The sequence below is a fragment of the Arachis stenosperma genome, chromosome 10, assembly GCF_014773155.1.
Source record: "Arachis stenosperma cultivar V10309 chromosome 10, arast.V10309.gnm1.PFL2, whole genome shotgun sequence".
NCBI lineage: Eukaryota > Viridiplantae > Streptophyta > Magnoliopsida > Fabales > Fabaceae > Arachis > Arachis stenosperma.
In genome coordinates this window covers 10,996,218-11,017,458 of record NC_080386.1, presented here as the reverse complement: position 1 = coordinate 11,017,458, position 21,241 = coordinate 10,996,218, and the positions used below count along the sequence as shown (strand labels likewise).

General features: G+C 33.8%; 1 protein-coding gene and 2 long non-coding RNA genes across 3 annotated transcripts; all 3 read right to left on the bottom strand.

The window, feature by feature from the left end:
- Positions 1-7,283: 7,283 nt before the first annotated feature.
- LOC130954986 (D-cysteine desulfhydrase 2, mitochondrial) lies at positions 7,284-11,621 on the bottom strand. The gene is made up of 7 exons (XM_057881765.1): positions 11,402-11,621; positions 10,897-11,202; positions 10,490-10,532; positions 10,034-10,378; positions 9,593-9,722; positions 9,293-9,466; positions 7,284-7,918 (listed from the first exon to the last, which is right to left on the bottom strand). The coding sequence occupies exons 1-7, from the start codon at positions 11,495-11,497 to the stop codon at positions 7,672-7,674; spliced, it is 1,341 nt and encodes a 446-aa protein (XP_057737748.1). The 5' UTR covers positions 11,498-11,621; the 3' UTR covers positions 7,284-7,671.
- A 4,897-nt stretch (positions 11,622-16,518) lies between these two features.
- Positions 16,519-17,466, bottom strand: LOC130954188 (uncharacterized). Its single transcript, XR_009076213.1, has 4 exons — positions 17,098-17,466; positions 16,927-17,013; positions 16,707-16,837; positions 16,519-16,593 (listed from the first exon to the last, which is right to left on the bottom strand). It is a non-coding gene; the product is annotated as an uncharacterized LOC130954188 (long non-coding RNA).
- Positions 17,467-18,735: 1,269 nt separating this feature from the next.
- LOC130954189 (uncharacterized) lies at positions 18,736-19,311 on the bottom strand. Its single transcript, XR_009076214.1, has 3 exons — positions 19,268-19,311; positions 18,973-19,099; positions 18,736-18,894 (listed from the first exon to the last, which is right to left on the bottom strand). It is a non-coding gene; the product is annotated as an uncharacterized LOC130954189 (long non-coding RNA).
- Positions 19,312-21,241: the final 1,930 nt, after the last annotated feature.

Below are 21,241 nucleotides of genomic sequence, written 5' to 3'. Positions count from 1 at the left end.
AAAAGAAAGAAAGAGAAAAGAGAACACAGCACGTTTAATTATGAAATGATTGAAAGGTCACGGGAAGGTGACGGAAAGTAAATAGTTATGGTGTTGATTTGAAAATGTTAAGTCGTGGGTTTTATATGTGAATTGTTAGAAATAAGATACTATAATTTGTGTATTATTGAGTATATTCAAGTTGTCTGCTCAAATTGTCTATTCAACTTGTCTAGAATAATACAATATAAAAGGGTATTTATAATACTAAAAGAATCATAATAATAAAGACGTAATCTCCTATAATAAATATTCAGATATACTAAATAATACTAATTAATCCTAATTGATCCTAATTATATTTTAACATCCCCCTCAAACTCAAGTCACAACTTGAGTTTGAAACTTATTTACTCTTGTTTCTAACAATTTTGAAATGCAAGTTCGGTGACTATTGAATGAATTAGAGAAAATGTTTAAATGAGTTGATGATGATTTGGCAAGGCAATGGTGGTTAGGTGTCATAATATTTATCAAAGGAAATGGATATATATATATGTGTCATTGTTATGTTAATACATGCATAGTATACATAATAGTACCAATCTTTCTTTTGCCTTTGTTCCCCTTGGCTTCGGCCAAGTATTCTTCTTTTCTTTTTTTTTTCCTTTTAAACGTTAATAATAATAATATTTATAAAAATCAATTTAAATTTTGTCTATTAAAATAATTTTTAATAAATAATTTAAATTAATAGAATAAATCATAATTAAATTAAATTTAAATATTTATAAAATTTTATTTAATTATTTTTGTTGAAAAATAATTTTTTTAAAAATAAAATCTTAATATAATATGTTGACTCAATAATAATTATTTAATTTTAAAAAATTTGGGATGTTATATTCATCCTAGACAATCACATTTTGAATAATTAACTATTTTAACGGTGAGTTTGGATTAGTTTTTTAAAATTAGATTAATACACTAGATCAGTCTTTAAAAATTTTTTAATCAAATAGTTTAATTATGAATAAATTTTAATCTCCAAATAAATTTCTAACATTTTATTTTGTTAGATATATCGATATTCAAGTCAAATTTTTAATAAAAGACAAATCAACTTCTGTCATTTATTTAACAAAGACATATCAGTCCTGAAAATTTTTTAAAATTATATTCTAAGATCGGTCTTTTTATATAGACAAATAATTTTATGTGGGACTAATTTATCTAAGGAATAAAAGTTTTGAAACTTATTTAGTGATTAAAATTTGTTGAGAACTAAAGTATACGAAGAAAAAAATTTTAAAAATTAATTTACGGTATTATTCTAAAATTTATTTTTAATATATTCTTATTATAAAAATAAATTTATATTTGAATAGAAAATATAAGAAATACTTCTTTTAATAGAGAATTTACTATTTTTCTTGACAAGTTACTTTTTAAAAGAAAAACATATTCCTTGTTTACATTAAAGAATTTAAAAAAAAAATAGAAATGCCTGTATTTCTTTACTTTAATAAAATAAATACAAATCGAGCACTAATAAAGCTGAAGAAATTAAACTTTCATCCTGTAAACTATAAGGAGGAAATCACCCAATACATTTAAGGACCAAAATTATTAGATTTTATTCAAATATTCATCATCAAAATCCAAAAATGAAAATGATAATAATGGATCACGTTGACAATAGCAACAGTTGAAGAACTATATACCTAGTTAGCTAGTGTTCCCCATTTACTTTACAAATATATCATATAAAATGCAATGGGCCACTATGACTTTTATACTAATTCCCTTCCTCCTATTTTATTTCCATCGAATAAAATACCCAACACATGAGTTCATGTGATCATGAAAAGTACGTGAAAACGATATTTGGGTTGTTATTGACCACCTTTTTTTAGAATGAGAGCTATACTAGCTACTCCTACTATGTAAGTTTGTTACCACAATACAAAATCTCTGTTTTGTTTGGCGACTCATCAATCAACAATTCCTTGTTTGCTGGTTGTTCCCTCCAACTTTTTTTTCTTTTTTCTTTTTGTCCTCTCTTGTCAACTTGTTCTAAACATATATATTTGTTTGTTCACGTTGTCCATAACAAGAAAAAGAATAATGGTGTCTTTTCACTTGATAATTTATTACTTCAACACATTAGTTTTGCAACTATGCAAGGATTCGGTTTGTGTGTGTGGTTAATGTGAATAAACTACTTTTATTCTACCTATTATTCGAGTGATCATTTATTAAACAAATGAATTTTAGACAGAGATTAATTTTCAGATGGTCTTTTAAATCATTTAAATCATTTTATGATTTTTAGCTATCAATTTCACGTTTTACATTGATGGTAATTCACCAAAATAGGTGACTGTAGTAATGTATATTGTATAGGGACATGGGCTGATATGCTTTTCACCATTTGTAAAACAATGGCAACAGAACAGAATTAGTCGTACCAAGGAGAGGCAAAGTAGAACAGAACATTAATGGCGGTTCTGGATAGTAGCAGTTTTGATGACCTTCTCCTACAGTAGCGACTCCAGCAGTGGCGACGGTGCAATTGCCCCTTCATTCTTTCCCCTTTCTTGTTTCACATTCTTCTTCTTTAATGTTTGTGTTCTCTCTTCTTGTCTTCTTTTTCTATTCTAGTGGCATGCTCTCTCTCTCCCCCATCATGCCTCACTCTTCTCTTTCTTCCATGTTCATTCTTCTTCTTTGCTTTTCTTAATCTCTATTTAAGTTCTCTCCATCTCGTCTGAGTTGAATAAAGAGAAGGTGAAGAATCTCGAATGAACTAAATCAAAGGAAAAAAATAAGGTGAAGAATTCAATCAGAGGAGAAAGCGGAGAAGATAGGAGAAGATAATGTGAAGATGAAGATGGTTCATGGAATTAGGGATTAGGATTTTAAATTGATTCAGGGTTCAATTGAGTCTAACTGTCTAAGCCACCAAAGTGGGACTCCATTTTGAACATAATTTTTTGGTGTCCACATCACTTTCTAGATGAAAATGCTAACTTGGTATTTAACGTTATTTGTCATCATACTATTTAGGAAAAGTATAGAAAAAATATAGGAAGACAATGAAAATAATGATTAGAAGTCATGAAATATTAAAAATATAAAATAAAATATTTAAAAATGATTGAAAAATAGTTAGGAGGACTTTGATCGTTTTCCATAATATAAAATTAAAACTTACAATAAGCTCCTTTGATTGAATAATGGAGCATCTGGTGTCATTGTTTTCCAATAATAAGGTGAGTAAGTGTGATGGGAATGGTAGGGGGTAGGCACACGAAGTGCATGAAAAGAAGTTAAACTAAATTAAATTAAGAGACAAAAGGAAGTGGGATTGAGCAGCAGAGCAAGAAACCATCCTTGTTTGCTCCCTGGACCCTGTTACCAGGAATGTTTGCCGGTGCTCAACTCATTACGACAAAAGGGGTTAGACTGAGACAATGTTTATGCCACTTATTTCCTTTCACTTTTAATAATTAACTATGACTAATAGTATTAGAATCTTTTTAATTTCATAACTTATGGATACTCATATGTTAGATCAACTGCATCAGAAATACCGCATATATTTTTATCCTCAGGCCTAAATAGTAAATACTATAATAGACTAACTCATGCATTAAGCTATTATTAAGCAGATTTATTAGAGGGATAGCGTAAGTTCGTGGAGAAAAGTGAAAACATTGAAATCAAGCTCATACTTATCAAATTCTGTTGGATCAAATCTGTTGAATTGAAAATCTGGTCACCTTATTTTTAAATGAAATTGGATTATTCATTATTATTTGAATTAGTTAAACAACCAATTAAGTTAAATTTGGTCAAATTTGGACGGGTCAAACTAGGTTATCATTAGACTAAGTTACTATTTGTTGTACATGTTTTTTATTAATATTGCACAAATTAAATTAATTATATTTACAAATTTAAAAGAAAAAATAAAATTTTATTAATTATAATATTTGTTATTTCTATGATTATGATTTTTATTCTCGTTTATGTGAATAGTTGAAGGTAATAAGTATAAATTAACTAATGAATTATTAAAATCTAAAAATAATAATTAATTTGATACAATAATAAAACTAAAAAAAAGATATTTATTATGATAATAAGAAAATAAAATTTTATATATTTAATTATAACTGAATTAACTGATTCAACTTATGACCTATTGATTAAGTCAGTATTGTAATAACTCAATAATCTAATCAGTTTGATTATCAATTCAATTTAGAAATCTATAATTAAAGTAATATATAGGATAATTTATATGAATAAATCGTTTGGCACTCTATATTCACCCAAATGTCCTTTTATTTTGCGAGATAATATTTAATTTGGTTCTTGAATTTGCATATGAGTCTTAATTTAGTCCCTAAAATTTCAATTGTTTTTATTTAGTTCCTAAACTTTGCGAACATAACTTATGTTAGTCCTTGAAACAATGTTTAACGTACAAACGTTAACAGAACACTGTCGTGGACAGCCGGATACCACACTAAACTTTGTAAAATGATGGGTTTTAGTTTTGGCACTCAAATAACTCAAAAATATCATAAGTGGTGTTTATTATTAAAATCATTTACAAGTTTCAACGTGACATCTGACGGTCTATATCAGTGATGAGTTTGAAAAATTCTAATTTAAATTGATGATGATCAAACATTATTAACAGCAAAATTATTAATCTAATTTTGATTGATATATTAATTAAATTAATTTTGCTGTGCAGGTTTTTTTATTGGGCCGAAAATAAAAGAAAAAAATTGCAAGCCCAAGTGTTTTATGAATACATTCAGCATTGATGCAAAAAATGTTTTGTTTGTTGTGGCTGAATTATTATTCTTGATATTGGGCCCGAAATTGTTACTTAAGCCCAATTGGTTAAATCCATCAGCTTTGGTACAAAAATGGTTTAATATATGTAGCTGAATTTATGATGAGTTAAAGGGCCAGGATAAATTTTGTTGTTACAAGCCCAAAATTAAATTTGCTTGAAGGCAAGCATGATGGGTCCGAAACTAAATGTGAATGAAAGCAAGGTTTGCTTCCAAGGGATCTCAATTCCAACCATGTGATGGATTTCAAATTAATTACATTACCATTTATTGCATGGGAACTATGAGAGAGAATTTGACTTTGATTTGATGGGAATCATTATGATTCTTGCTACACGCCACTCTAAGGGAAGTAAAAGCAACTTTTACCAATTAATTGGTTTAACTCATTTAATTAATTTTCTTCCAAGATTGCCTATTCTCTCTCTCATCTCTTTCTTTCTTTGCTTCGGTCATTGTCCAGGAAACAATGGAAGCAATGTTCAACAACCAAAAGAAAGAAGAAGATGCATGCTTCAAGACCATCGAACTAATGATGGCAAGAAAACATAACAAAAGAAAAGTATGCTGTGGCTAAGATCTGTATCACTTATGGTAAGATTCTGTGATGAGATCTTGGCTTTTTCATACCAAAAATGGTTGATGAAGATTTGGCCAGAAAGGAAGATCTTTGGATGCATGAATTGTCTCTGATTCTGCTCAACCACCACAGGAAGTAGCTAGAGTGGCGAAGTGATGGAAGAGGCAGAGATTGGAGCAGATGAAGTCATCATCATCATGAAGCATCAAGGGCCAGAAATCCATCTTGGAGAGGAAGCCAAGGATGGAGCGCTCGGATTGATGAAGAGTGATGACCAAGGAAGGACTAGAGGTATTTGCATGTTGGTTTTTGCATGAGTTTCCTCTTCTCTCTCTGTGGCCGAACCGATTCTGTTTTGAAGGAAAAGAAGCTAAGCTCGGTTTTGTGTTTCAACTGTGAAGGCTTCACTTCTCTATAAAAGGGGTGAACAGTCATGGTTTGATTCAAGGAGTTAGAAGTAAGATTTGAGAGTGCAAGGCACAGAAGTCTCAGAGCTACCTAAGCTAGCAGTTTTTCTTCTCCTTCAATGTATTCTGTTTTGTAATTTTTCTATTTAATTTTGTCATGTCTTGAGTCTCATGGAAAAAGACAAACAGTGAGGTTTGTATGAAAAAGTCATAGAGCGAAAAAAGGCAGAGAGTGCAAAATTAAAAGAAAAAGCCATAGATGTCTTAGAGTTCCTTTGTACGTCTATGTTGTGTTTCATGATTCTGTGGGAATCCCCTTATAAGTTGGGTTAGCACTTTACAATTTGTAATCTGGAAGATTATAGTGAAATTCCATCATGGTTGTGATGGAGACTGGATGTAGGCTACATTGCACTTAGCAGCTGAACCAGGATATATCTGAGTGTAATCTTCTCTCTCTACTTCTTCATTTCTGTTTTTGCTGCACTGGAACTAAAATCAAAATGTCTCGTGCCAAGTGACGAGACAAAAGTACAAAATCTCGTGGCTAGGGACGAGACAAAAACAGAAAAGTTTCCTCAAAGACCAGAAAGTGTATTCAAGCGAAAAGGGGGCTAAGATTCAACCCCCCTTCTCTTAGCCACTGAAACCATCAATCAGCACTCCATTAACATTTTTGTATTGAAAATCGTCTCAGGAACTAATGTGAGACACATTTATAAAGTTTGGAGACTAAATAGAGGGATTTGGATCCTCTAAATTTTAAATTTTTTACTTTAGAGGGTAAAGTGTGATCTTTTATCCTTGAATAGTGTCTCTCTCATATTTACTCTTGGTCCCACCTATAAAATAAATGGTGAGAGATCACACTTTACTCTCTAAAGTAAAATTCAAATTTTAGAGGATCCAAATCCTAAATAGAGACAATTGAAACTTTAGAAACTAAATTAAGACTCAGCATATAAGTTTAGGGACCAAATTAATTATTAACTCTTATTTTGCGTATACATGTCCCTTTTTAACTTATGTAAATCGTACCAATCGAATTCGATTAATCGATTCTTCTATTTACACGAGTCGATTAAATCCGTCAATTTTGAGTACATCAACTAGGTAAATCGTAGTAGGCTACGACTATTTACATGTATTTATACAGGGACCCATGTAAATTGTAGTACCCTCGATCTATTTACATGTATCATGATTCAAGTGAAAAAATTATACTAAATTCTAGTGGGCCATTATATGTATCTTGAATATAGAATTGAAATTTTGAAACTAACTAGGTTATCACGGTTCAAAAATTATAGATCCGTTCTTGGTTAACTAACAAATGCCTAAAAAGTGATCAAATACTAAAAGCGATGTCAGGGACTAATAATTTTTATCTACATTAGCCAACACTATGAAATGGCTGCAGGAAACATATCATTTTTACATAACTTTTTTATTTATGTATCATTTTTAACTTGATAAACAATTTTATCAATATAAAAGAGAAACCAAACGGATCTAAACCTTCAAATTCCCACGGAACCATAACCCTATGAAATGGCTGCAGGAAACATATCAGATACATACACAGATAAAGTAGTATTGATTTCCTATACAATATAAATGAAAGTTACTTTGGAGTTCAGAAAAACTCTTCAATTTGTCCGTAAACTAAAGGATGATTTATCATCAGTGTCAGACTAGAATAACTGAAGAAGCACACACCAATCTCCAGGTGAATAGAACTTCAATGTCTTCCAAATGGAACCATTTAAGATATATGCAGAATCTCTTGCTATAATTCTATAGCCAAAGGGTAGCAGCTAGAAACTTTTTAAGAACAGTTGGGTCCTTTCTGGAGCATGCCAAAGTAATTCCTGTACCTTTGCGCCAACCCAAACATGCCCAACGTGCCACCGGTATGAAGCATCACCACTTCTGATTCTCTATCATCTTCTTTGCTAGAAAGGAGCATTGCTGTTTCCCAAGCGGCCAATGTGTAAACAGGATCCACCAAAATCCCAGTCTGCTGAGCAATTTGTTGGCATGCTTCCACCTCACCTTCCAAAACATTACCAAATCTAGAATTGGAAAATAAGGGGCAAATTAAGAGTCTGAGAGACCAACCATAAATAGGCACCCAGGAGTTTCTTAGAACTAATGCTTTTGCATTTTTATGAAGGTTTATACTTTATAGGCCTTAGTCCAGTAAAGTGGCTGCAGAACCAGCATTTTATCACATGGTGTTGTAGCAGATAACATAAAAACTAGCATCCAGCCGGCCACTTACTCTTTGTGGAACTTTCAGTTTGATTTTTGTTAATTATTATTTAAGATTTCCTTGCTTTTTACCTTCTTGGATAGTTTGATGCATCTGCTCTGAGCTTCTTCCGTTTTAGAGCTGTTCTTTTTTTTTTCATTTTCCGGATTTAAAATATTAGTTTATAGTATTAAGATTTTCCATGGAGCTAACTTTGATCCCTTTTTCACGGGTTTTGGCTGTATATCTGTTTATGTAGATGTAAGATGAGCTAATGAGGCTCATATGTCTAGGTTCTGATCAGAATCTATCACTGAGATTTAGGTACCATATGTCAGTATGACACTTGGGATAACTGTTCTAACAGTTCTAAATTACAAGGATTCATCTTTAAGTGTGACTTAGGACTTCAGGAGATGATTTGTAAAATGCTCACTTGGTTTTATAGCAGCTTGCTGTTATATCAATAGTAAGTGAGACTGAGTTGTTCTTGATTGGTTAATGAAAATCTTTGAATGTCCAAGGCTTAGTAGCTGAGTTGTTCTTTTGGTTTTGTGTGTGCTATGACTTCACATGGAAGTACTGGGCATGTATTGAGCAACAATGAGGAGTCATGACTTTATGGGCTTATGGTTTGAATGATGCAGTTTAACGCTTGCTAGACTAATAAAATCAAAGACACAGGCATGAGATGCAAGATATTGTATGGATAAGATTAAGCTAATTTTGTAAAGGGTTGTGGTTGGCATGATGCTCCTCTAATGCCGTTCGCATAAAGGACTCCGCTACAGACTACTGTGCTACCCAAGATGGCGCAGGAAACGTTTAAGAGATCAGAATGGAATGTTTGTCACCATTCTATGTCTTCTGTCTTTACTCCTATAATTGTTTCTTATAAATCTAGATACACTAGGAGCTGGGAGCATGCCCTCCTCCCACAGTGATGCGGGGCTGGTCAATATATATAGTGCCTGTGTTCGGTAATAGGCTGAAGAGTCCAGTGATATGTAGGTGAAGGCAAATGAGTTTTATACAAATTTGAAAAGGGAGAGGCACAGGCATGACAGAGAAGCGTTCGCTGAGGTTGGGATAGTAAGGAGCAAAAGGATCAACGAAACTTAAATTTTAATATTTAATTCTATGTTTCATAACTCTAAGATGTAATTCAGTAGCAATACATACAGTGAAATCTTACCTTCTTGGACGACCACGTTCCACCCAATACACAATCCCACCATCTTCATTTATGTTGTGGTCACTAAACTGAACATTAAAATGGTTCTGGAATTCAGAAATCAAACGTTCCTCCTGTTGTTTGTATCCATCAATTTTGTCAGCCAGCATGACTGCATGTACCTCCCATGGAAGCCTGCACGGAAGCAAGAACAAAGATTATGATGATTTAATGTTGTCATTCTACTATGCCTCAAAATTTTGAAACATGACAAAGTAAAATAATTTGAAATTACTTTCAACTGAAATGGAATGCACACACCCTAAGCATAGGGCTGCAAGTCCTAAACCAACAGCTGTTGTGCCAGTTCCAGCATCTATAACAAATTTCAAGGCCCTTTCTTTTCCAAGTAAATGACTCTGTGATAAGTATTGCACTAACCGAATCATACCTGTACATAGAAACAATATTTTCATAGTGTTATTGCAACAACCAGCAATTAGACTTCACTAAACTAAGAACCAACTTAAGGAAATAAATAAAATGGATACATTCTCATAAAGTCAATTCTGTTCTTGTAAACATTTTAAATTACTTATGACTATTTTCTGTTGAGATGTTCAATTGATACTGGGACCCAAGCCTCATTTAAGATAAATTCAATTAAGGCATTGTTTCTTGTTTATTAAAATACAGAAATTAAGAAATGTTCTTTAAGATATGCCATCTTTTCCCCTCCTAAAAGAATAATCTTCTGATTACCTAGTAGAGCTACAGAATCACCTGCACCTTCATTGACAATTAAAATTTTCCGTTGAAGGTTTCTGTCACTTCTACTTACATCAAATTCCATCAAATTTGCAGTAGACAATTCTGTTGTTGAAAAATTTTGAGTGATATCGCCAAACGAAATGACAGAACCACTGTTACCAGCCACTGACTTAGCATAGTCCTTAAGCATGTTTTCTCTGTCGGCATAAATATTTCTTGGAACATATGTGACATTTCCATATAATGTAGACATCAAGTTATAGCCAGTTAAGATTTCAGGCTGCTCTCCTCGTAGAAGCAGGTGTGATGCAATTCCTCTCTCAGCACACAGAACCGCTGGGGAGAAAAAATAAATAAATAAATAAATTCTGATTTCAAAGGTAATATAACATCAACTAAAAAAGAAAAATCAGCATAATATTAACGATAACAAACAAAATTACCTACCAATTGCAGCTGTATGAGCACTTTGACAACCACCACATGTAACCTAGAAAATGCCCAAGCTGAAAGTTATTTGATATTGTAAATCCTAAAGTTAAGAAAATTTAGTAAAAGTTACTAGAACAAATCAAGGACACTGATTAAATACAGCAATCTAATATCCTAATTATATATAGTAAAAATGAGTTTAAAAAAAAAACGTAACAAAAAAAGTTTACAAGAGCCCTGATTCTGTTAAGGCCACTTTAACTGAATGAATTGAAGGCTCAAGAATCTAACAAAAAGGAATCCATTCTTCCAAAGCCAATAAAACGAGCCACCAGAGAATGGTTAAAGGTTGTTAAAGAACATGATTCAACAGAAAGTAATGGTTAAACATGACTTTAACAAATTGATGAGAATGATTTTACCACATCAGTCACAGAATGGTCTTCAATAAGGGGAATCAACCCATCCAACTTTCTTGCTTTGTTGCCATTAATTAGTGGGTGCAACAAATCGTCACGCACCACATAGAAGCATTTCCCTTTATTTTTCATATCCCTAGCGCCATGACCGAAATCAGGAACGGTGTTCAATAGGAAATTACAACCATCTGATCCATGTCTAGGTATTATAACTTGGTGAATCTTTGTTTCAGGGCTTGGCAGTGTCCATCTTCTGTTGAGTATCTTTTCCATAAATTCCTCATTTCCAAATCTAGGTTTTGAAAGCACCTAATCATGAGAACGATTAGATATGCCTAAGCTTAATTCAATTGAGTAAAAATGAGAAAAAGGAAAACAACTACATTTAACTACATAACAAGTGGCAACAACTTCACTGTATTTTTTATTTAAATATAATAGGAGCAAATATCAATAGTAAACCCAAATAGAATTGCTTGGAAAAAGGAAAGGATAAAGTATAGTGTACCGGAAGAGTGTTAGAATTTTGAATCGCGTTTAACATGGTGACTGCTACATTCTTAGCGGGAAATTGTTGGAGCTTCATGTCATAGCACTTTCGCATCTTACAAGACGTCGGTCAGTTCATTGTGGTTAGAGTTCAGATATTCAGGTACAGAGTGGGAGAGCGCGAGCGCCAGCGAGAGCAAAGGAGCTAAGCTTGTCTATTTTGGGAGGTATGGCATTGCTCAATCAACAAGGATAAATGATAAAGGCAACTACTCTCATGAATGCCAACAATATTTTTTCACGTTGATCCTTGATTAAAAAATATTTAAAAATTAAACAAAACTACATTGATTTATATTAATAATTAATTTTAAATCTTTTAAATTTAAAATTTAAAAAATTTAAAATTGATTAACTAAACCTAATTAAAATTTATAAAAATCTTTTTTTTTTCTCTCACATTAATCTACCCACCTCTAACAATCACACACAGATCTTTCTTTCTCATCGTCAGTCCTCTCCGCCTCTCCACTGTGATCCACTCCTCTGATCGCTCTGCTTTCAGTCGGAACTGTTTTTACCAGATCGAGAACTCGTGAACCTCATGTTCGGACTCGGGTTCGGGTCTTGGAGCTTCCACGCGTCAGCGCACGTGACATGACATCCCCCTTGGAGCCGGCGTCAACAGCGACAGGAACAGGCGCGTCGAAACCGAGTAGGATCATGCCGAGTAAAGTGCTGTCATCGATGAGGAAGCCGGAGTCTTCAAGTTTGCATTTTGATGGAAGGTGGTGATTGATGGTGGGGCCACCGTGGAAGACTCCGCCGTGGTTACGGATGAAAGACATGAAGTATGCGGCGCTGCGGGTGGTCAGCAGAGAAAGGCCATTAACAGTTGAAAAGTTGGGGTTTGTGAGCTGAGGCCAATCAAACGGTATGCAATTGTACAGAGAATTGAGAATTTCAGAGGTTTGAGAAACTTTCTTGGGTTTTTTTTTGTGCATTTTAGTTTTTTGGGTATTTTCTAGGGTTTTGCTTGGCTGCTTGCATTCTTCCTTCCCTTCTCATTGTTTTCCATTTATTATTTTTAATAAAATATTTTTATCTTCAATAAAATTTTATTATTTTAAAAGAATTATTTATCATCACAATGTTGCTCTCTGCGTTTTGGGATATTAGGTGCCATTTTGATGATTGAAGAGATTGTAAATTACACAATTACAGAAATATAAAAAAGCATTCATTTAATATGAAAAAAATATCCTAATACTTAACAAAAGAAATATCCAATTATATTTTAGCAAAAATAATTAAATATCTATAAAATTTAAAAAAAATATGAAATTCTTAAAGAAATAGAGGCATTCACATTTGCAACACAAAAAAATTCGAAAAATATATAAAAGAACATCCATTTAGTATGAAAAAGAAACATTCAGATACTTAGCAGAAGAAACATCCATATATATTAACTCGTAGAGATTTTGGATTCACCAAAAGCATTTTGGCTGGTTTTTGGCTAATACCTTTTTGGTTCCCTAGCATTGCTCTTTGTTTAGTAACATTTTAAATAAAGATAACACTTTTACTTCAAATAAAAATCAAATCTTATAATCTATTATCCAATGGTCAAAATAAAATATCTTTACATAATAACAATCATAAAATCTTCATTGGAGTAGCCACTAATGATAAATTCATAAACAATAATATGCTTTACATCCATACAAAAATTCTAACCAAGTCATCCGAACTTTTTTGTTTTTAGAGGCGCCTTCCCCAAATTATGTGAAATATATGTGCACCCCTCTCCCCCTCCTATTGCCTAAAGCTTCTTCTTAAATGTTAACGATCTACATTGCAATTTTCGGATCTGCTCTGCTGCTCGTTGTTCTTCTTGTTATTCTTCTTCATTTTCTTCTTCGATCTGTGAATTTATCTTTTTCGTTTTTAGATTTCAATAGACTATCAAAATAATGAATGATTCAACTTTAAATAAGTTGAATGAGAGCTTTGGATTATTCCTCTAAATCTTATCAAGCATACAAGGTTTGGATTATTCAATTTTGAATCGAATTGAATGGAATACAATTGCTAAATTAAATTGAACTGAATTGAATTGAATAGATGCATGTGTTCTGAATTGAATTGATAATCTCTAAATTGTAAACACAGATATTTTGAATTTGATTTTATATATACAATGTTCGGTTCATTTAGCATTGTACATTCTTTTCGCTTTGATTTATATTTTCGGTTCATTATGCAGACAGTTGTTCGAATTTGAATTTATATAATGGACAATACTCTGTTCATTTAGTACTATAAAATGGTTTCCTTTTAATAATATGTTTAGTTCATTATGTAGATAGTTGTTCGAATTTCAATTTATATAATGGACAATGTTCCGTTTATTTAGTACTATACAATGGTTTCACTTTAATAATATGTTCGGTTCATTCTGCAGTCCAGGTGTGTTATGGATGAACAATTTGTCCCAAAGATTGGGATGATTTTTAAGACACTAGAAGAAGTTAAAAAGTTTTACAAAAATTATTCCAAACTTGTTAGTTTTTCTACCAAAGTAAGGAACACGACTCAGAAGAGAGACGAGATTAAGAATCAACTCATCATATGCAGCAGAGAGGGGAGGTGAAAATCCAAGATATCTCCAACTCTGAAGACAAACCCCTCAGCCAGCATAAATTATCCAGCCAGGATTTATGTACACATATTGAAGGACGTCAGTCTTTAGATAATTTCCAAAGTTATCCTGAACCATTCACACCCATGTTATCCAGACCGAACAGAGATGCTCAAACAACACAGGGAGCTAAGCATGTTTGTGTGTCGTACCATCAAAAACAACGACGAAGCCAGAATCAAACCGAGCAAAACATACTAATCATTCGCAGCAGCAGCAGCGAGAAGTAATCAGGAACTAAGTATTATAGAAAAAGACATGCGAAATTACATCACAAGGGACGTACAAAATGTTTTCGAACAAGACGATGCCAAAGAATTTGGGAAGTACTTATTAAGAATGAAAGAGAATAATCAAAATTTCTCTTTCGAGCTCAACCTTGAAGGCGATCACTCCATCAAAAATGCATTTTGGACCGACGCAAGAAGCTAGGCTGCATGCGAGTATTTCGGAGACGTAGTTTCATTTGACACCACCTACAACACAAACAAGTATTTGGTTCACTAACATATAGTTTTAGGTTCACAGAATCTACACATTTCAGTCCATAACTGTGTGAGAGTGTCCATTTATGCAGGTACAATCTGGTTTTTAGTTCTTTTATGGGCGTGAATCACTATAGTCAGTCAACACTTCTCGGATGCGCTCTGATAAAAAATGAAGACATCCAATCATTCAAATGGCTATTTGAATGTTGGTTCCATTGCATGTGAAGGAAGGCACCAAAAGGCATCCTTACCGACCAATGCGCATCGATGCAAAGGGCCATCGAAATGTGCATGCCAACAATAATTCACCAGTAGTGTATCTAGCACATCATAAAAAAGATCTCAAGCAAATTAAACGGCTACATGCACACACAAAGAAATCGAATAAGAGATGAGTCATGTCGTTTGGAACTCGTTCTCAAAAGACACATTCTACAGAAATTGGAACGATTTTGTCACAAAGTTTGGCGTGGGAGGCAATAAGTGGCTCTCAGGTAACTGACGTTTTTAATTCGAATTATTTTAATGCCGTTACTTTTTTGGTTGCACAGCTTTCAGTTTATATGGGCTCATGTTTTTGGTTCATTCTACAAAGCTATACGAAGATCGCCATTTATGCATTCAAGTTTACCTGGATCACCACTTTTGGGTTCGGATGAGAAGCACACAAAGGAGTGAGGGCATGCACATATTTTTCAACAAGTTCATCACACGTAACAGCTCCATGATTCAATTTGTGAAGCAATACGATAATTGCCTAGCAAGCAGAGAGCAAAGAGAGGGAGAATTTGATGCTGCAGATTTTCACACCATGATATCGTGCACAACAAAATTAGCAATAGAGGCTCAATTTCAGCACGTGTATACTCACGAGAAGTTAAGGAAAGTTCAAGCACAATTCAGAGGAAAGGTGAACTGCATCACAAGAGCAATGCATTCCACCCTAGGTTTTACGACATACGAAGTCATAGAACAGGTTTCTAACTCCACATTCAACAAGTTTTTCATCACCTATGATGTAGTATCACGAGAAGTAAAGTGCCAGTGCCTGCTGTTTGAGTCAAGGGGAATACTGTGCCGCCATTTCCTAAGCGTCTTAAGCTTCGAATGAGTAGATAAAGTGGCACCAAAATATATACTGGAACGTTGGAGCAAAAACATAAAGAGGAAGCACACACGCATCAAGAGCAGCTAATACGAGCCTCTATTGGAGCCGAGAAGCAAGAGATTCGACGATTTGGTGTTTCGGTCTCACAATATTTGTGAATTTGCGTAGAGTTCGAGGAGCTGACACAAGTTCTGCACCGGGCTTTTAACAATGTCATAGCCGAGATGCAAGAATATCAAGCGAGAAAAAAGTTTGTTATCTCACGAAGAAGCGACATTGAGCGATGTGAACGACCTCCAAAGCCCGCCACATGTGAGAACAAGAGGTCGCCCCAAGAACAGATTGGGATCAAACTTGAAAAAAAGATCTCAAACGCCACAAAGAAAAAAAAAAGCTAGCTCCAAGCGAGGTAACATTGATTTGCTTTCGATTAAGATTTTTACTTTTTTCGTTGACCACTGAGCCTAATATACTCTGCTTCTAATCCCTCTCCGTCCTCCATTAAGGGTTCTGCCCCAGTGTAAACCCTTATCTGGAAGACTATTAATCCCTAAAAATGATACAAAAAGTAAGGATGAAGTGAATGTAAATCACCAACTACAATGAACCAAACTCTGTTCATGTTTGAACAAAACGTGATAAACACTCAATCAGCAAGAAAAACATTTATGCATGCAAATGAACTTAATTGAACACTTAAGGATGAAGTCAATGTAAATCACCAATCCCAATGAACCGAATTCTACTCATGTTTGAATAATTTACAACAAAATATGTATGATGTAAATAACTTACAACAAATTTGTTCAGTTTAATTATCAAGTCAGGTATTTCATCTTTCTTTTTGTTAACAGGGTCAAGAACATAGAATGCTTTCTTGTTGATATCGGCAATCCACAACCACCAATGTCCTCCGTTGCAAATTGGCACAAACCGCAGAAGTTTAGAAAAATGATAGAATGTTTCAATCTATATGATAGCAAACAACAGAATTATCAAAGAAGTTTCAGAAATCACAACTTACAAATGGATGTGATGCCAGTTTTCTTTTGCCAAGAAAACAGTGGTAGTGCGCATATTGATCGATATCGATCCGGTAGGCCTTGTTGGTATTTGGATCAATATATTTCTCGCCATGGGTTCCCACATAAACATCTGCAAAATAAACCTCAGTTAAATCACTAATAAACCGAATTATTTATCAGAACTAGTAAATTAATTAGGGAATAAAAAATTTGGCTTACCACAATATCCGTCGGCACACAGTATATTTCTTCCTGAAACCAACAACATTTTTTGTCGTCGAGAATCATACACACTGCATTGACCACCTACAGAAAGAAAATTTGTGAGAGATACAATATAAGAGTCTTTAGAAAAATCATTAATGTTAACGTAATAGGCAAATAATTTACCGTATTTTCTACATCTTCTTCGGGCATTAGAGTCAAGAAATGATGTCTAAGGCTCTAAGCCCCTCCAAATGCGCTTCATGGTTCAAGACCAATATGGCATTATATCCATTGGTAGTATCTTTGGTTTTCTTTATATGTGTCATCCAATGATAACACTTTTTCCTCAGCTCCTCCATAATTTCTTTTTCTTTCTCCGGATTTTTGTACCCTGCAGCGGTTGTGAAGCTCGGCTCGGCACTGAATTCCTCAGCAAATTTTAATGCCGCCGCCACCTCAGCATCTATCACTGCCTCTACCAGGATTTCAAGCTGTGTCACCATCGACTGAGAGGTAGGAGGAGTTAGTTGAGATGTTGGAGGACTTATCCAAGGCTGAAGGAAGATGCATCATCTTCCCATAAAGAAGGACGGGCAGCACTGCAAGATAACAGAGAAAAGTTTTAAGTAATAATGAAAAAGCAATATCATATAACACGAAAGCTAATAAAAATGATATTAATTAAAACTTACACATTCAATGGAGGTTCTGGCTCCGTCTTCCTCGGAGAAGATTCATCGCCGACCTGCTTTTCGGGTTCCGAAGGGTAGCTGTAACAAACAGAAAAGAGTCCAATAAAGAATGCATCTAATTGATTTTTGGATTCAACTGAACCACAAGTAAACCATGTAATGAATCGAAATTACCCATATTTGAACAAGCATAAAACTTATAAATAAGGTTGTGCTTCTTCTTCCAATTGCCCTGCCACTGGAGCTTCTTGGCATGGTTGCTGTTGTTCTTCGGGAGGGCTGCTACGTTAAACAGAAAAGAGTTTAATAACGACCTAGAGTTATTATCTTGTACAATTAAAACTAATAAAAAAATTTGTAATTACAACTTACTCATTAATAGAAGCTTCTTCAGTTTGGCTCTCGGAAGGGACATTGGTGAAGGTCTCTCAATATTTTATTATCTCTTCCATAAGCGAACTAGGAAGAGACACAACAATAAGGAGCTCTATGGAAGATGAACAAGGAAGAAGTTAATATTGAATTACTAGAATATGTATCGAGAAACCGAAAGCTGCACATTGAAAAACTTACATATCAAGAGGTTGAGAATGAGTTTCTCCTCCAACAACAATGATTTGGAGTTCAGGATTAGGAGTAGTGCTACTGACAATTAAACACAGATTTTGTGTGATTAATTAAACAAAAATTATTACCAAAATCTAAAAGACCAACATAAATATTTCAACTTACACAGTTGGAGTTTGAAAACTCTGTTTTTGATGGAGTTTCTATCTTCTAAAAACTTTTACTAGAGTTTCCGGAGTATTTTTACTAATAAAAAAATATCAAATTAAAATCATCAACCGAGATTACCAGCAGAGGATTAAAAACACCTGAAATTCATTTTTGGAATCCAATGAACCGAATTTAAACCAAGAAAAGAACCGAATTCACCTATCATTGGCTGGTGCATTTACAGACGATGTGGAACTCGTTTGAGTTTGTAAAGGTTCACTGCCAAAATTTACAATCGACAATCTAAGCAAAAAACTAAATATTATTCAGTAAATCTAAAGGAATTATAAGAAGTTTTAGGAAAAGTTAGCAAACAAAGAAAAAGAACTCAATATAAGAAACTGAATCTTACATCTCGGATAAATCATTTCGCGCCTTTGTCGAGTCAAAGTCATCCGGAGCAACATTTGTTTTTCGAACTCCATCATTTTTTCTCTTTGATCTTTTTTCTCTTAATAGCTACAGCGCCTCTCTTCTTCTTTCGACAGTGCTAACCTTTACTTATTCACGTCTGAAAATTCATAAAATAAGTATCAATGAAGCTAAAATAAAGTATCAATGAACCGAAAATATAATTTCAGAAACTTACTCCTTTTTAGATTCAGTTTTGTTTTTTGAATTTGACAGAACAAGCTTGCTTGATTTGGTTTGTTTTTTGGCAACCCTCTCCAGTTGTTTTCTTTTCATTGTCGGTAATTTTTTCGATTTCTTTTTCTCTGCAACACATACAAACACATCGAATTTATACCGGAGACAAATATCACAGCTGTAATTTACTTAACAAGCACACACAAACAATTTTGAGCAAATAAAAGCAAAACTAAACCAGATGAACATCATACAATCATAGCAATGAATCGAAAATAATCAATTTCCAAACTTACTAGTTTTTAGATTCACTTGTACTTTTCGAATCTGTCGAAACAAGTTTCCTTTTTTTGCTTTCTTTTTTAACCACCTTCTGTGGTTGTTTTCTTCTTTTTTTTGTCGCTATTTTTTCAATTTCTTTTCATTTTCTGCAACACATACAAAAAGTTTTGTTAAAATAACATGATAAAAATTTAAATAAATAGATAGTTTTCAAGAAGTATACTCAGATTCAGATTCAGAAAAAACTGTCTTGATTGGATACAAATACCAGAGTTGTAATTAACTTAACTAGTGCATAAGAACAATTTTCAGCAAATACAAGCAAAACTAAACCAAATAAACATCAAACAAACAAAAAAAGCAATGAACCGAAATTCATTTCCCAAACTTACTGGTTTTCAGATTCATTGTGCTTTTCAAATCCGTCGGACTGCTTTTGTTTTTAGATTCACTTGTGGTTTCCGAATCCGTCGGAACAATCTTTTGCTTTTTCACCAGCCTATGTTGTCTTGTTCTTTTGTTTGGCGGTGTTTTCTCGGATTCGGATTCGGATTCGAAAAAACTGTCTTCTTCCGAAGAAGAATCTAGAACAACAATTTTCTTTTTTTTCTTTCTTCAGCTTTCCCTTCTCTTTCCCCTTAAGAAGAACTGTCTTCGACACCTTTTTTTCTTCTGTCTTTCTCTCCTTTAATTGTGCTCTGTACACAAGTCCCTAAAACACAAGCTTATTTAGTTAATAGAGTATTTTAGAAGCATCTGAACCGAATTTTCAAAGGAAATTTTTGTTTAATTTACCATTGTATTGGTTGCTTCCTTAGCAATCCGATCCACACATCTTCTTCTGTGTCCAGTAGGCCACCCACGGTAGCCCAGGAGTGTCAAGTATATCCAGTCGAGGGAACTTGGTTTCATGAAAATATATTAGCATCAAAACAAACACACAGCCATCAACGGACTATTTCTTTCCCTCTCTCTTGGCTTCGATCCCCTTCCTCAAGAAGTTCAACTCATAAGTTGCCCAATCCCATTGTCAGATGTTGTCCACACGAAGGGCATGCGAATTATGGATCGGAGAGGCCGTGCTTACCATCGTCGGCAGCAAGAAGCATTTCTGGACAAAGACGACAAAAGTCCTCTCGAATTTCTTCCTATTCTCCTCCCCTTCAACACTCAAATCAAGGACATATTTCGTTAAAGATGCCAATGCAGCACCTTTGAAGCTGTCAATTATCTCCTTGTCTGCCTCACTGAGTTTGTCGTACTCAACTTTCTCAGAAAAACGATTTCCTACAACATTTTAATAATAACAAATTAGTTAAAAATGCTCAGTTTCATTTTCTATATTCAGATGAACCGAAAACAAAGGAACCAAATAACCAAAATAAGCACAAGTTGAAGGGATATTACCACCGTGGTTTATGCCCAGCGCAGCTGGTACCTTGGCAGGTGTTATGTGTATTCTGCCATAGAGGGTGTTCAGGTATCCATAATACTCATCATAGCAAGAAATCAATTCTCTCAAGAGCTTGTGAGAGACATTCATTTCCGGGATATGTGATAGTGCACTGAATCCCATTTCGTCGACAATATCTCTCTTTTGCTGACTCATTGCTTTGAACACCCTCACTATTACTTTTGTCTGGCATCTGAGATCATGAGTTTTCTGCAAGGTTTTAAAACAGTATATTATGATATATTTATAATACAAAAATAGAGTTTATTTGAATGAAAGACGATAAATATATTTAATGTGTATATATGTTTACGTTATAGCGCGTCTTCTGCTTTTTTTATCACCATCATCTTTTTTATTTTTGCTGCAAGGACAAAAAAATTTGGTCAATACTTCACTCAATACACCGATAAGCACAAGCATGCATATTTTAATCAAGTGAATCAAAATCACCAACTCCAATTAATCGAACTCCATTCATGTTTGAATAAAATGTGTTATACATTCAATCAGTAAGGAAGATATTTCTGCATGC

Coding starts and splice junctions, on each gene's coding strand:
- LOC130954986 (XM_057881765.1), bottom strand. CDS start 11,497: ATGCGAAAGTGCTATGACATGAAGCTCCAACAATTTCCCGCTAAGAAT. Junction 10,379..10,489: donor TGCTCATACAGCTGCAATTG/GTAGGTAATTTT, acceptor TTTTCTCCCCAG/CGGTTCTGTGTGCTGAGAGA. Junction 7,919..9,292: donor GAACGTGGTCGTCCAAGAAG/GTAAGATTTCAC, acceptor TTCCAATTCTAG/ATTTGGTAATGTTTTGGAAG.